Raw genomic sequence first — 14,616 nt, 5'->3', positions numbered from 1 at the left:
ACGCCACTCGGCGCCAGCCGGGGTCCAGGGGTCCCGCCGGCTCCTCGGAAAAAGGCTGCGCGCGGCCCGGCCCGCCGCCCCGCAGCTTCGCCTCTCCGCGAGACTTCCCTCGACTCGCCGGAATCTCGGGGCACGGCGGGAGGACGGCGCGGCGGGTGACGTCACACCGCGCCCCCGACGCAGGCGCGTGCGCGAGGCCGGTGGGACTACGCTTCCCAGGGGGCCACGCGGCGCGCCCACTTCCGGGGGACGGTGAGAGGCCCGGAAGCGGCGCAGCGGCGAATCCAGCGGCGACAGGTCGGCGGCGGCGGCGGCGAGCATGCGGGGCAGCCGGCGGCCCGCGGCGCGCGGCGCGTTCGTTCCCCGGCGGTGGCAGCGGCGCGCGGCGGCTCTCGCGTGAGCGGCGGCGGCCGGAGCGTCCGGCAGGGCGCCGGGCGGGCGGAGTGCCCGCGTCTGCGAGGCGGCCCGGCCGGGCCCGGCGGCGGCGCCATGTGGAGCGGCCGGAGCTCCTTCACCAGCCTGGTCGTGGGCGTGTTCGTGGTGTATGTGGTGCACACCTGCTGGGTCATGTACGGCATCGTCTACACCCGCCCGTGCTCCGGCCACGGCCGCTGCATCCAGCCCTACCTGGCGCAGAGGCCCAAGCTGCAGGTGAGCGCGGGCCCCCAGCCCGACCGCCACCCTCGGGCCGGGCGGGCCGAGCCGGGCGCCAGACTGACCCGGGCGGGGCCGCCTCCCCGCCCCGAACCCCGACGACCCTCGCCCTCAGCTGGCCCCTGTGCCCCACCCCGTCCAGCGGCCAGCCTCAGGCTTCAGCAGGTGTCCCCCTGCGGCAGGTCTGTCCCTCTGTCCCGTCACCGCCGAGTTCTGTCCCCTGAGGCACGGCAGGCACTTTTTGTGCGGCGGCCGCTCAGGCCTTCCTCTGTCAGCGCCCGGCGCTTTCTGCCAGGGCCCCCGCAGGCTTGATTTTCCTGACGGTCCTTCTTCCAGCTCAGTGTCTACACCACCACGCGGTCCAACCTGGGCGCCGAGAACAACGTGGATCTGGTCTTGAACGTGGAGGACTTTGACGTGGAGTCCAAATTTGAAAGGTACCTATGTGGGCAAGGTGACAGGCAAGCCCCGTAGCCATTGAGATTGTTGAAGAGTCAGTGTGTGTGTGAGTGTGAGAGAAGTGTGCCTCAAGAGAAGTGGTGTTATCGACCCTCTTATGCACGGTGGAGCATTTCAGCTGCAAACATCTGTGAAACGTAGGCAGCAAACTTCGTTTCACTTGAAAGTAGCAGCTGACCAGTTTGTCACTTAGGAAGTAGCTTACCCGGCTTCTAACCAGTTGTGGGATGCAGCTCGGCCCTGGGGAGTTTCCGGAGTGGTGGGGATGGGTGCAGACGACGTGGAGAACAGAGCTTACACAGTTCCCACAGCAAAACTTGTGTTTTCCCAGCAAAACTTGTGTTTTCCCATCAGAAGTGGTTCAGTTTTGTCATCTAGAAGGGAAAAGAGAAGGGTGGAGGGAAGAATTTAGCAGAAAATCAAAATTAAGTGAAGCGTAACTTCACAGAAAAGAGCAAGCAGTATAAATATTGAAGTATGTATCGTAACATTTTAAAGCTGCATGTAACTGATGGTTCTAGTTTTTTAAGTTTCAAGAAATGTTATTTTAAAAGCAATGTGTTCATCAGGAGTCGTCCTCTTCCGTCTTTGTTGTCTGGGAGGCATCAAGACGAGCACTGGGTTGTGTGATGTTGTGCAGAGCGCGAGTCCTGTGGGAGAGCTGCTGTGGGGCGGGGCGGGTCACGCGTGCCTGGGGTTGGCCCGCAGCCTCAGCGGCCGGCGTGCAGGCCTTTCAGCTTTGCGGCAGCTGCCCGTGCCTTCAGAGCAAGCTGCGTAAACGTATGTTTAGGACCTCAGTAACATCTAGGCAGGTGGGTTTCACTCTTAGTACATCTCAGCCGACAGTAATCGGTTTGTGTTCAAAACGGCATTTTGTATAGACATACTTGCATAGTCTCCACCTCCACAGAACAAAACACTTATGGGGTTACTGTCGTCATTTGTGTTGTTTCAGGACAGTCAACGTCTCTGTTCCCAAAAAAACGAGGAACAATGGCACGCTGTACGCCTACATCTTTCTCCACCATGCCGGCATCCTGCCCTGGAACGACGGGAAGCAGGTGCACCTGGTGAGCCCGCTGACCACCTACATGGTCCCCAAGCCGGAAGAGGTCAACCTGCTCACTGGGGAACCAGCGGCACAGGTGAGCGGTGCCCGCGGAAGGAAGCCTGCTGGCCTCTTGGAGTCCGCACGTGTCTGCACATGCGGTTATCCCCATTCAGTTAGTGATGTGCAGTCTGAGTATCCGGCGACCTTCTTTACCTGGATTCCTTCTTAGGTCACCAGGCCTCTGAGCCCTGGGAGCGTGTGTGCAGGGCAGAGAGTCGGTGCAGGGTGGCCCCCCTTGGCTATGGTCAGACTTGGAGCTGGTGATGCTGTGCTGGGGCAGGATAAGGCAGCGCTGGGGTGTCAATTCTAAGGATGTGACCTAAATTAGAAAGGCAAGAGTACAAAGTGTGTCTCATACGCCTAGAAAACCACACGTGCAGGGAAGGCTGATGGGCGCGCACTTGGCGGTGACCACAGGGGAGGACAGAACAGGTAGCCTGGTGTTTGGGGCCGTGTGCCCTAGAAGGAGAGTTCTTCATGGCCAGCGGCGGCAGCTCGCCGGGAGGTGTCCCCACCGTCTTCTCTGTGTCCTGGAAGGGCCCCTGGGTTCCCTTCCCGTGCAGACCGCACAGTGCTGCCCCAGGGCCTTCCCGGGAGCCCAGCGGCCTGTGGAGAGTGGAGGGCGGCTCTGGATCGGGCAGGTGCTGAGTCAGCGTCAGCTGTTGCTGCTTCTGGGAAGACGGTTCTGGTGTTACTGCTAGAGCTGAACTGGAGCTGGAGGGTGGAGATAAACAGAGCGTCGCTGTTCACGGGGCTGCTCAGATCCAACGTTAAGATCTCCCGCCGGGAAGGGTTTGTTCTGAATTTAGTGGATTTAGGCTTGTTGCCCAGGTGCGGACATGCCCCCTCCAGAAGGCTGGGTGGAGCTGCTTTAGAAGCATCTGGGTTCAGGCTCCTTGCAGGCTGTAGGGTTCTCCTCTCTAGACTGCCCGCGCCTCCCGCTCCTGTTCCAGGGCTTGGCCTTCCCGGGGCCTCCACTCGGGCTGCGGGCCCAGGACCCCTGCTTGGGCTGGGGGCCCGGGACAGGAGTCAGTGAGATCCAGGACCACGTGCTCTGGAACAGCAGGCCTTTCGCTTCTGCTGTGAGCAGGCGGTGGGGAGTGAGGGTCTGGGCGAGGGCCGCCAGGGTTCCCCCCTCGCGCCTGCTTGGGGCTGTGCTCTCTGCTCGCAGGCTCCTTGAGGGTTCCACACCCCCGCCCCAGACCTGCCGGGCCCCGCCCCTCCCAGCCTTTCCCTGCTGAGTCAGCGCTCATGGTCAGCAGCAGATCGAGGCCAAGAAGAAGCCGACGAGTGCCCTGGACGAGCCCGTTTCTCACTGGAGGCCCAGACTGACCCTCAACGTGATGGTGGACAACTTCGTCTTTGACGGGGCCTCCCTGCCCGCGGACGTGCACCGCTACATGAAGATGTAGGTGCCGCAGCTTGGGCCTCGCCGCTGAGGCCCAGGGCAGGGGGTCGCTGTAGTTCACGTGCCTGGCTTGAGCCTTGCTCGTCACCCCTGAGCCGACAGCAGGGGGGGATCCGGTGGGTGGGGGAGCCCCCTCTTCCGCCTCCTCGGGGGGTCTCACAGATCACAGCTGCCACCAGGACTGGGAGGGAAGAAGGGAACAGTGGGTGTTTGTCTCGGAGGGAGAGTGGAGAACCTGATTCGGCCAGGTCACCCTGCAGGCTCTGCCCTGTCTGCATCCCGCGAGTTTGCACTCCACTCCCTCGGCTTAAACATTGATCGTTAGGTCGTCCTGTTACCGCTACTTGCCATCGGAATCGTAACTGTTAAAACCGGCTTAGGTCACCCTGCGTCTCTGCGCTGCAGGGAGCCCCCGACGCCCAGCCCGGCCCCGGGTCAACACGTAGCGCCTGGAAATGCGGATGAGAATTGTTGCCTTCCGCACTTTGCAGAGGTTCCTCTGGTGTGGTTACGACGTTTTGCCTTTTGTAAAGTCAGGATCTCGTTTTTTAACGCTGGGTGCATTCATAGTTGAGAGCGTGTGGGTCACTGGGTGAGAGGCCCCTGCCCGCGCCCCCTCCCCACCCCCTCCCGCCCAGGCATGTGGCCCTCACGTCTCACTGGACCCTGGACGCCCCATGTGGGCGCACGCACGGCCCCTCGTTCTTCTCTGCGTCATGAGTGGCGTCCCACCGAGTGCCCAGTGCCCAACCTCACCGCGTCCTCCTGGTGGCAGCTGTGGGGGGAGGACGTAGTGCGCGGGTCCCTCCGCTCCCTGTGGGAATGCGAGTCCTGGGCCTGTCAGCGACCAGAAGCTGCTGGCGTCACGGTTGGGGGAGCGGTCTGTGAGGTAGACCCAGCATCTTGGGGCTTCAGTCCTCTTGGGTGCTGGAGCCCCCCGGTGACCTGGAGACGGCTCTGCCCCCAGGATCCAGCTGGGGAAGACGGTGCACTACCTGCCCATCCTGTTCATTGACCAGCTGAGCAACCGCGTCAAGGACCTCATGGTGAGTCAGCCACCCCCCCGACCCCCGACCCCAGCACAGCTCACACACTGCGGGCGGGCGGGCCCTACCCGTGATGAGCATGGAGCCTTGGACAGCTGCTCGTCCCCCGAGTGGCTGTGGCCGTGGCTCCATGGGGGCCCAGGTGTCTGGTGTGGAGGCCCGGCCTGTTCCCGAGTATCTGGAGCAGAGCCTGCCTCCTCCAGGCTGGCCCCCAGTCACCTGCTGCCCCTGGGGTGGGCTGGGCTGACCGCAGCGGTAACAGCTGACACCTGAGGTTGCTTACCGCTGCAGGCATCATGCTGGGCGCCTTGCAGCACCCGAACAGGCGTGTCACAGTGTCCCCGACCTGCGGGGACTCATTTAGGGTCTGGGAGGTGACCTCTCCGTGGAGGCCTCCTGCTCAGTGTCTGCTGGACAGAACTCAGCTGTATGGGGCCCGCTGACCCACACGTGCTTGCCTGGGGCTGCAGGGTCGGGTGTCATGGGACACCTCCCCTCTACACACGGTGACACATCAATTCCAAGTGTCCTCAAGGGCCCCATTGAGGGCCACCCCTCCCTGCAGCTCCCGCCGCCCCCGTGAGTGTGGCCGCCCCACGGTGTTCTCCTCAGGGCAGCTCGGCATCTGCTCCTTTGGACAGGCGCAGGCTCCCATGGTCTCTGCTTGACTCAGCTGCCCAAGTGGGTCCCCACTCCTGCCCAGGAGGCGCCGGCACCCAGGGCTGTGGTCACGAGAGACACGTAGGGTTCGGGTGATGGAAAGGAGCTTGAGGAGTGAGGGCTTCCTGGAGGAGACACCTGCAGGTCCTCAGAGGACGGTGTGGTGCCAGGCCCACGGGGGCCCAGCTTGGCACAGGGCCGGACATTCGCTGCTCCCCCCCGCAGGTCATCAACCGCTCCAGCACCGAGCTGCCGCTCACCGTGTCCTACGACAAGATCTCGTTGGGGCGGCTGCGCTTCTGGATCCACATGCAGGACGCTGTGTACTCGCTGCAGCAGTTTGGTGAGGGTGCCAGGCGTGCCCCAGGAGCAGGGAGTCGGGGGAGCCCAGAACTCGGCGCCTGTCTACCTGTGAGGCCGTCGCCCTTGGGCCCCGTGGGGTCCGAGGAGCTCCTCTGCAGACGAGGTGACCCCTCGGGGCTCTGTAGCATGGGTCCACGTCACCCCTCACTTGGGGCCTCGGTTCTCTCCAGGGTTCTCAGAGAAGGATGCTGATGAAGTGAAGGGGATCTTTGTCGACACCAACTTGTATTTCTTGGCGCTGACCTTCTTCGTGGCTGCGTTCCACGTGAGTGCTCCTGGTTGTCCAGTTTTCCTGGTTTCCTCCCCTCTCCCCAGGAGAGGGGTCTGCACTCAGGCTCGACCAGCTGAAGGGCTCGGCTTCGTCTGTTTAGAGCCATTTTGAAAATAAATCAAAATCAATGAGATTAGCAAAATACGCATTTCCTCGTTCGAGGTCTGGCACGGTGATTCCAAGAGTTACAGTCTGGTCCTGCTGGGAGGGTCTCCGTTAGACGCAGCAGCTGGCGGCTGCCAGGAAAGCCCGTGTTGGGCTGTGCTTGAGGCTAGAGGGCAGGGGTGAGGCCCGTGCACCTGGCTGTAACAGCGGGTCCACAGGCCGGGGGAACCAGAACTTGTCAGAGCCGCGCCAGGGCCGAGGTCTCCCTGAGTGGACAGCATCTCCAACCAAGCCTGTGCTCTCCCACACAGCGTGGGGGCTCATCACTGTTCTGTCATCTTTCAGCTGCTTTTTGATTTCCTGGCATTTAAAAACGACATCAGTTTCTGGAAGAAGAAGAAGAGCATGATCGGCATGTCCACCAAAGCAGGTAGCAGCTCAGGACTTGCCTGTGTCCTCCGAGGTGCCCCCCGCTGGGCCACGCGGGCGGGTGACGAGCTTGCTCTGACGCCCACATGGGTGTTCGCCCAGGATCCCGCAGCTCTTGCTTGGGATGGGTTTTAGGTCCCCATGGGAGCAGCCTGGGAGGGCGAGGGCAGCCTCCTGGCGGTGGTGAGCACCTCGTTCGCCCGGGGCAGGGGCTGTGGGGGCCGGTTCTCGCTCGTCTGCGTGGACTCATGGTCCTGCGGGGCGCCAGGCTGGCTTCCCAGCAGGGGGTGGTTCTTCAGCTCCTGTGGCAGTTCACTCCCGAGGGAGGGGCCTGGGGTGCTTGAGTGGGCCCTGTGTCCAGGGTCCGAGTCTCGGGGTCTTCTGTGCTGACCCCTGACTTCCTCGGAGGGGAGGACCCCAGTGAGCCCCTGGCCCCCCGCCGGCCTTTCCCGGTGGTGGTGTGAGCAGGGTTTTTGGGGCCTGGGACCCGAGTTGCTGGCGGGCACTGCCCTGCAGGGGGCGTTCCCACAGCCCTGGTGGCTCCTGAGTCTCCGCTGGGAAGACAGGCGCGGGCACCGTGGGGTCCAGTCAGGAACCTGGTCCCCGCACCCCGTCCGTGTCGTTGTGTCAGCGAGTGTGGCTCACTCACCTCCCAGCCCCTCAGGGTCGTTCTGCGGTTTCCACCGCTCCCTTTCAGTGGACAGAGGGGAGACGTGCTTGAAGGTGCTGGTGCTTTGGGGCCGAATGCCTGTGTAGGTGTGGGCATGAGTGTGCACCTGTGTGGGTGTGCGTGTGGGCGCAGCTGGCTGGCCCCGCCCCGCGCTCAGCCCCGCCTACCGTCCCCAGCCTCTGCCTGGGTGCCTGTGGGCGTGGTGGGCTGGCCCCGCCCCGCACTCGGCCCCGCCCTTCCATCCTCAGCGGCTCTGTGTGCGAGGGTGCGTGTGGGCGCAGCCGGCTGGCCCCGCCCCACGCTCAGCCCCGCCCTCCCGTCCGCAGTGCTCTGGCGCTGCTTCAGCACCGTGGTCATCTTCCTGTTCCTGCTGGACGAGCAGACGAGCCTCCTGGTGCTGGTACCCGCGGGCATCGGAGCCGCCATCGAGGTGAGAGGCCCACCTGGGCACCAGTCTGCGTGCTGCCTCGAAAGTCCTGGGGCCCAGGTGCTCAGTGCGGGTCGGGACCGGCGTCTGCCTGGGGACTGGCCGGCCTGGCTAGGGTGAGGGCGCCGCTGCCTGGCTCCTCCGGTGGAGCTCCGCACAGCCCCGTTGGAGTCCACCTGGAAGTCCCGCATCCCGTCCGCCCGCGGGACGTGGTAACTCGGTGGGTGGACCCCGTGGCTCTCGCTGAACTGATGCTGTGTGGATCAGGATGTGTGATGGGGCAGTGTGGGGGTGATGGGCCAGGGCGCCCCGTTTCTGGAGTCCAGGGCCCCTTGGGCCTCCGGCACCGCCCTCACCAGGACCCTCAGCATGGCTGTGTCCAGGCCCTTGCCTGTGGGCGCCCCTGGGGAATTGCTGGTGGGGCCCTCCCGCAGCCACAAGTCATGTGGAGACCGACTTCATGGCTGTTGTGCTGACCGCACCTCAGGGAGGCGGCCACCTGGAGACACCTGGCCATGGCAGGACGTGGGGCTCTGGGCTGCGTGGAAGAAGGTGCCAGGGCAAGTCTGGAGGTGGCTGGGGGTGGCTAGGCATAGGTGAACTAGGTGGGGACTTGGTGGTCCCCAAGGGTGGACAGGCTGGGTCTGTGTTGGAGATGGGCGTTGGTCAGGGGCCCACCGAGAGGTCAGGCTTAGCTGGGGTGCAGTGCAGCCCGTGTCCTGATCGGTCTCCATCCAAGGAGCGGCCATGGCTTTTTCTGGGTCCTGGAACCTCAGGTGTGGATTTTCCCTTCTCAGCTGTGGAAAGTGAAAAAGGCCTTGAAGATGACCGTCGTTTGGAGAGGCCTGCAGCCCACGTTTCAGGTAGGGACCCCCCCCCCCCCCCCCCCCCCGTGTCCTCTCGGGGACCCGTCACCTTCGTCCTTTTGCAGCCGGCCTGTGGTGCAGGCTGACCGCTGCACACGTCCCTTGGCTGCATCCCCGTGACGTACAGTCCTGAGGGCAGGTGACCGTCTCGTGGTCACCTGTAGGCCCACAGGGAGACACAGGGGTCTTGGTGTGGGCGGGGCGGCTCACCCCTCCACAGCTCTGCCCTCAAGCCCCCTGGGCTCTGACTCCCCTGGGGTCCCCCATCCCCAGCTGTAGGAGCAGCAACCCCCACCACCCCATGACCAGGCAGAACGCTGGGTAGCCCAGCTCAAGTGGAGCGTCCCACGGGGGTGGGGTCCCCCCGACCACACCCTGAGGGGCTCTCTGGTGTCGAGCTTCCTGGGGCGTCAGCGGGAGGTTACGGCCGGGCGGCTGCTCCGCTTGGTGTGGCGGGCCTCATGTGAAGACCCCTGGGACTGTGAGGCTCCAGGCGTGCGGGTCAAGGGTGGGTCACACGGCGGTGGGGTGCAGCTTCTCTTGGTCCTGGTCACCCCAGCGTGTCTGCCCAGGCTGATGGAGAGCAGGGTGTTTACTGAGAGCCCAGCAGGACCAGGGCAGGAAGCGGCCGCGCTGCGTGACATCCAGGTCGACGGGCCTGCGTCCCAGGCTGTGTGCTTGCGGCTGTAGGTGACCTCATGCCTGGCTGGGTTCCCCCTGCTCAGCCTGCAGCCTGGTCCCCTCTCGGTCGCAGCCGGGCTGAGCCCAGGTGCCTGCCTGGCCCCTGGGGTGACGTGCTTGTGTGGAACTCCTTTGCAGTTTGGCACTTACAGTGAATCTGAGAAGAAGACAGAGGAGTACGACACCCAGGTGAGTGGCGTGCTCCTGGCTGTGGCCACCCGCGGAGAAGGCCCATCCTGGGTGTGGGGCCTGCCCCACCTTAGCCGAGACCCTGGGAAGCTGCCTGCTGGGTTTCTGACCCAGGAGGGGGCGCTGGGGGCTCCCAGGCCCCAGTCCTGTGGACCCCTGCGCCACGTCCTGTCCTGTTGGGAGATGTCTTCCTCTCCGTGGGGCTGTGGGGCTGTAAGCCAGGTCCCTTCTGCGACGTGGGGTTACCCCCCCCCACGTGGTTTTCGGGTTCCCCCTCCCACGCGGTTTTCGGGTTGGTTCACACATTCCCTGTGCAGGGATTTTGTGTTCTGGTTTCACGGGCATCGGCTGCATCCCAGTCTTCACTGGGTTTCGGTAAAGCCCGGATCAGAATCGAGGGTGGTGAGTTGCCTTAGTCGGCAGGCAGCCCCAGCGTGGAGCCCGGAGCCTTCCCTCAGAGTCCTTTGCTGGACATCTGGGCCCCCGCCTGCCCCCAGTCGGGCTGTGAGTCTGGCTGTGTTGGGGGCGAGTGTGGATCCGTCACATATTCGTGGTGGACATCCTGTGGGTAGATGCTCGCCAGCCTGTGTCCTCCACGCAGCCCAGCTTCATTGCCCTCGACGTCCCGCTGCTGTGCCCTCGGGTCTGTGGGTCTAGGCGGCTCAGAGGCCGGGTCCTGACCGGGCGCTTCCTGCTCCCCAGGCCATGAGGTACTTGTCTTACCTGCTCTACCCGCTCTGCATCGGGGGTGCCGTCTACTCGCTGCTCAACATCAAGTACAAGAGGTGAGGGCACCCTGCTGACAGCCGCAGGTCCAGCGCAGCCTCACCCTTGGCCACGGTCCTGGCTGCCTGCTGCTGGCCCCACGCGGCCGTCTGGTCCCCGCGAGTGCTCCCCACCTCGCAGACTTGGGGCTGCCACACAGCCCGTGTCCAGAGGGGCCGGGGCCTGCACACTGTCCTGGCCCCATCCTCCCAGCGCAGGCATCCCTGACAGCACCGGCGCTCAGGCCGGGTTCAGGGCCACCCACGGGCTCCGTGGTTCCGTCCCGCTGGAGGTCGTCGAGGGAAGTCTGTCGGTGCCCAGTCTCTGCCATCCCCTCAGTGGGGGCACCGGGGAGGCCGCCATCCATGCAGGTGGCCTGGGCTAGCCCGCCGAGAGCAGCCCCTGCCGCGGCACCGAGAGGGCAGGTGCGTGGGGGGCTCGGTCACGACACGGGCTGAGCCGTGTCCCCATCGTCTGCCCTTGCCTTCCAGCTGGTATTCTTGGCTGATCAACAGCTTCGTCAACGGTGAGTCTCCCGTCTCGGCGCCAGTGTTTGCAGTGGGTCACGCTGATCGGCTGCCGCGTGGCCTAGTGTGGCGAGAGGTTCCCTGCCCGCCCTGCCCCGTGTCCCCCTTGCTGGGCCTGTGGGGTTGGCTGTGGGCATCGTGTTCTCGTGGAGGAGTCGGTGTGGGCAGCAGATGCCACTGCTGTGGGGCACCGCAGCCCCTGGCCCTGTGAACCAGGGCAGCACGGCCCACTCAGCTTGTCCAGACCATGAGCTGCCGCTCCGCAGGCCGCCAGGCCCGGCTTGGCGTGTTCACCGGGTGTGGCAGGGCCCTGTCTCGGCCTGAGCAGGAGGCAGTGGGTAGCTGTGGGCAGAGCTCCCGGGCGGCCCCGATGCCCGGCGGGGGGGCAGCCCCAGGCCCTGTGCCTCCACGCCCGTGTCTCCCCAGGGGTCTACGCGTTCGGCTTCCTGTTCATGCTGCCCCAGCTCTTCGTGAACTACAAGGTAAGAGGCACCCCCTCACCTGTGAGCCCCACGCCCCTGGGCCGCCCAGCCCTGACGCGCCCCGTTTTCTTGTCCCCAGATGAAGTCAGTGGCACACCTGCCCTGGAAGGCCTTCACCTACAAGGTCAGTGCTTTGCCTGCACGAGCCCCTTGGGGCCTGGTACTCACAGCCAGGCCATGTGTCAGCCGTGCTCCCGTGGAGGGGCGTTGGGGGGGTTCTCCTTCAAGCACAGAGCCCCGCAGTGGCCCTGGAGGCCCGGGGTCTCTGCCCCAAGTCCCATGAACGGTCTCCCGAGTGACAGCCATGCTGCTTCCTGGCACCACGCACCCTACGGCGGGTGGACGCCCTTGACCCCTGGCCGGTGTCTGGGGTGCTGCTCCCTGTCCACCAGGCGGTGGGTCCAGTGGTCCAGGCCCGGGCTGCCAAGGGCTGTCTGGGTATGTCGTGGCCTGGCCACGTGCAGAGGCTGGCACCGCGTGACCCTCCAGTAACCGTGAACTAGAGCGTGCTGGGTCGGGGGTGGGGGAAGGTCAAAACTGCCTTCTGCTTTGGATGTGCGTGGGCATTCCATGCAGGCTGGCTCCATGACCCCAGGTTCCCAGGTGGTGCTCCTCCATGCTGTTTGCGGAGGGCGGGTGGGACGCCTGGCCATGGCGTCCGTGCCAGGGTCACCATGGGCCCAGGCCCCCCTGCTGTTCCCCACTTTGGTGGCTCTCAGATCACTGGGCGGCAAGCGCCCACTGGTGACCGCGTGCCCAGGCGACTCTGGTCTCACGGCCCTGCCCGCCCGCAGGCCTTCAACACCTTCATCGACGACGTGTTCGCCTTCATCATCACCATGCCCACCTCCCACCGGCTGGCCTGCTTCAGGGACGATGTGGTGTTTCTCGTGTACCTATACCAGCGGTGGTGAGTGTGGCCCCAGTCCTGCTTCTGTGGGCGAGACACTGGCAGGGGGGGTGTCGGGGCCCTGGGCCCCACGCAGGAGCGCTGCTCTCTGTCTGACCGCCCCGCGAGCACGTCGCTCCCCTGCTCGGACGAGCGTGAGGCGGGCCATAGCCCCGTGAGCACGTCAGGAGTCCGGGCTCGGTCTCCACCTCGGCATGGGTACAGCTGTCGGCGGTGGCCTTGGGAGCAGATGTCTGGCCTGACCGCTCTGAGAATGTCGGGAGGGTGCAAGGCAAACCCGCGCCGGACTCCCACGGGGACTGAGCATCTGAGTCCTGGCTGTCATGCACCCAGGACACATGTGTTCGCTCTTGCACGCCAGCCGGCCTGACGCCCACACGGTCTCGTTGCAGGCTTTATCCCGTGGATAAGAGTAGAGTGAACGAGTTTGGGGAGTCCTACGAGGAGACCCCCCAGCGGAAACCCCACGCAGACTGAGCCAGACCCGGCGCGTGCAGCCGCAGTGCAGGCAGGGCGCTGCTGCGAGGGTCGGCGGTGCACGTGGGCCTCCCGCCGTCACCGCCTCTACGTTGCCAAACCCCCGGGCGTCCCTCGTGGCCTCGGGCGCCTCCGCATCGTGTCCGCGGCGCTGACGGTGCCGCCCATGCGGACATCCGTCCCGGTCGCCGGGCCCGGGAGCGTCTGGTCCTGGTGGGTGCTGGGCCGCTCCTGCAGGGTCCCCACCCCGGATTCCGTCCCGGGGTCTGTGGGCGCTCCTTGGGGATGTCACATGCCTCCTTGAATCCATTCCGTATAGACTCTGGGATCAAATGGTTTTTTTCTTTTCATTTAAATTTGACTATTTTAAAGCTTAATGTATGTATGTTTCTATTTTAAAATAAATTTCTCTGGCTGTACACTCTCTTTGGCCTGACATGACATGGACGGTTTCAGATAGCGGCATTTATCCCGTTCCCAGAAACGAACACACAGTCGGTTTGTGTATGTGCTTGTCAACAGGAGAAGGTTTCAGGAATCTCGGACCACAACTATTCTTACATGTCTGCGTCTGATTTTGAAGCTGAGTCGTCGCAGTCCTGGGGGTCAGCAGAGGAGTTCTCTTAGAGAAACGCCCTAGGGCTCACAGAGGGAGAAGCCGGGCAGGAAGGTGTCTTCACGGACAGGGCAGATGAGGGTGAGAGCTGGTGGGGGACAGGGTCAGTTGTGTTCCCTGAGATTCATTCTTGGAGCCTGCTGGCACAGTGTCTGGGCACGTGAGCACGTCAGCATCTCAGCCACTGAGCTGACTCTGAGCCCAAACCTCCTCAGTGGGCTCTCCTTGGTGATGTCTACACTGGCAGGCTGTGGCCTCCAGTGATGTCTCCAGGAGTGCATCCAGGGCCCCTCCGTGGCCAGAATGTGGGGCTAGGTGTGGGCTGGTGCCGAGGCAGCTCTCAGGGCCAGATCCACGTGTCCCCGCAAGTCCTCGAGGCCAGACAGAACCACACCCAAGAGTCAGCTGCCAGCACGTGCTGCCTCATTACAGGAGAGAATCTACTGACTGAGAAGACTTCACCCCTGAAAGTATATCAGAATATATTGTAAAATGAAGGCTTTACAGACACTCAGAAGTAGGAGGAACTCCTTGCAGCAAACCTGCTCTTTGAGAAACCTTACAGGGAGTCCTTCCAACAGGGATGAGGGCAACAGGTGCAGATGTGATCTGTGCAAAGGAGGGGGAACCCCAGAGACAGCAACCAAGTGGGTGAGTCTAGACTGACTTGCTCATTTAAGTTACCTAAAAAAAATCACCAACCACTTAGAGCTAAAATAACAATGGTGTTTTGTGAGGTTCCACAAAGCCAGGCAGGGGGTACTCGCGATGCGGCTCCGGGTGAGCTGCGATGGGTTACAGACAAATGGCCTCTGAAGTAAATCGGACAGTGGGGGAAACCCTCGGTGCAGGACCGAACAGGACAGTGTGGAAAGAGGAGTGAGAACAGGGCACAAGTCATCACCTGCAGCTGAAACCCAGCCTGTCAAAAATCACATTAAATGTAAATGATTCAAACACCCCACTGAAAGGCAGAGATTAACAGACCAAATAAAAAGCGGGCCCCAAGAACACAGGTTGAAATCAAACACTGAGACCATATCTACGTTAACATCAGGAAAACATATTTTAGAGAAGTATCAATAATGTTACCAAGAAATAAAGTATTTTTATAAAAATAAAGGTATTCCAAAAAAGGACATAATAATCTCTTGAGTCCATAAACATTTATGTTGAAATATTGAACATATTGAAAATATATTACACAAAACTGTTTAGGAATGCAAGGAGAACTAGTCCACAGGGCAGTCTTAATTCTGTGTCAGAGACTGACAGACGTGTAAGGAGATCTCTCTGAGAACAGGGGGGACCTGAACACGTTCACTCTACCTGACCTGTTGCAGACACTCCTCCCAAATTCAGAAGTGTACACACTTTTCAAGAGCATGCAGAGCATTTACCAAGAATATTCTGCACAATAAAACCAGCCTAAACAAACATGAAATGCTTTAAGAATATGCAAATCATGTTCTTCAGCCCCAGTAGAATAGAGTTAAAAAT

The 14,616-nt window shown here is 62.6% G+C and overlaps 1 protein-coding gene across 2 annotated transcripts; it reads left to right on the top strand.

Annotated features, from left to right (window-relative positions):
* The first annotated feature begins 238 nt into the window (after positions 1-238).
* Positions 239-12,919, top strand: CLPTM1L (CLPTM1 like). Of its 2 annotated transcripts, none has more exons than XM_043488681.1 (17): positions 239-651; positions 991-1,091; positions 2,069-2,258; positions 3,487-3,632; positions 4,600-4,678; positions 5,564-5,681; positions 5,872-5,966; positions 6,423-6,507; positions 7,503-7,606; positions 8,401-8,466; positions 9,289-9,339; positions 10,042-10,124; positions 10,596-10,630; positions 11,058-11,113; positions 11,193-11,237; positions 11,908-12,023; positions 12,416-12,919. In XM_043488681.1, the coding sequence occupies exons 1-17, from the start codon at positions 490-492 to the stop codon at positions 12,498-12,500; spliced, it is 1,617 nt and encodes a 538-aa protein (XP_043344616.1). In that variant the 5' UTR covers positions 239-489; the 3' UTR covers positions 12,501-12,919. The 2 variants fall into 2 exon arrangements, with proteins under 2 accessions (XP_043344616.1, XP_043344615.1); XM_043488680.1 differs by having other exon boundaries at positions 283-651; positions 3,484-3,632.
* Positions 12,920-14,616: the final 1,697 nt, after the last annotated feature.

The sequence above is a fragment of the Cervus canadensis genome, chromosome 16, assembly GCF_019320065.1.
Source record: "Cervus canadensis isolate Bull #8, Minnesota chromosome 16, ASM1932006v1, whole genome shotgun sequence".
Taxonomy (NCBI): domain Eukaryota; kingdom Metazoa; phylum Chordata; class Mammalia; order Artiodactyla; family Cervidae; genus Cervus; species Cervus canadensis.
Note: the sequence above shows the minus strand (reverse complement) of the source record. Positions and strands in the feature narration are given on the sequence as shown.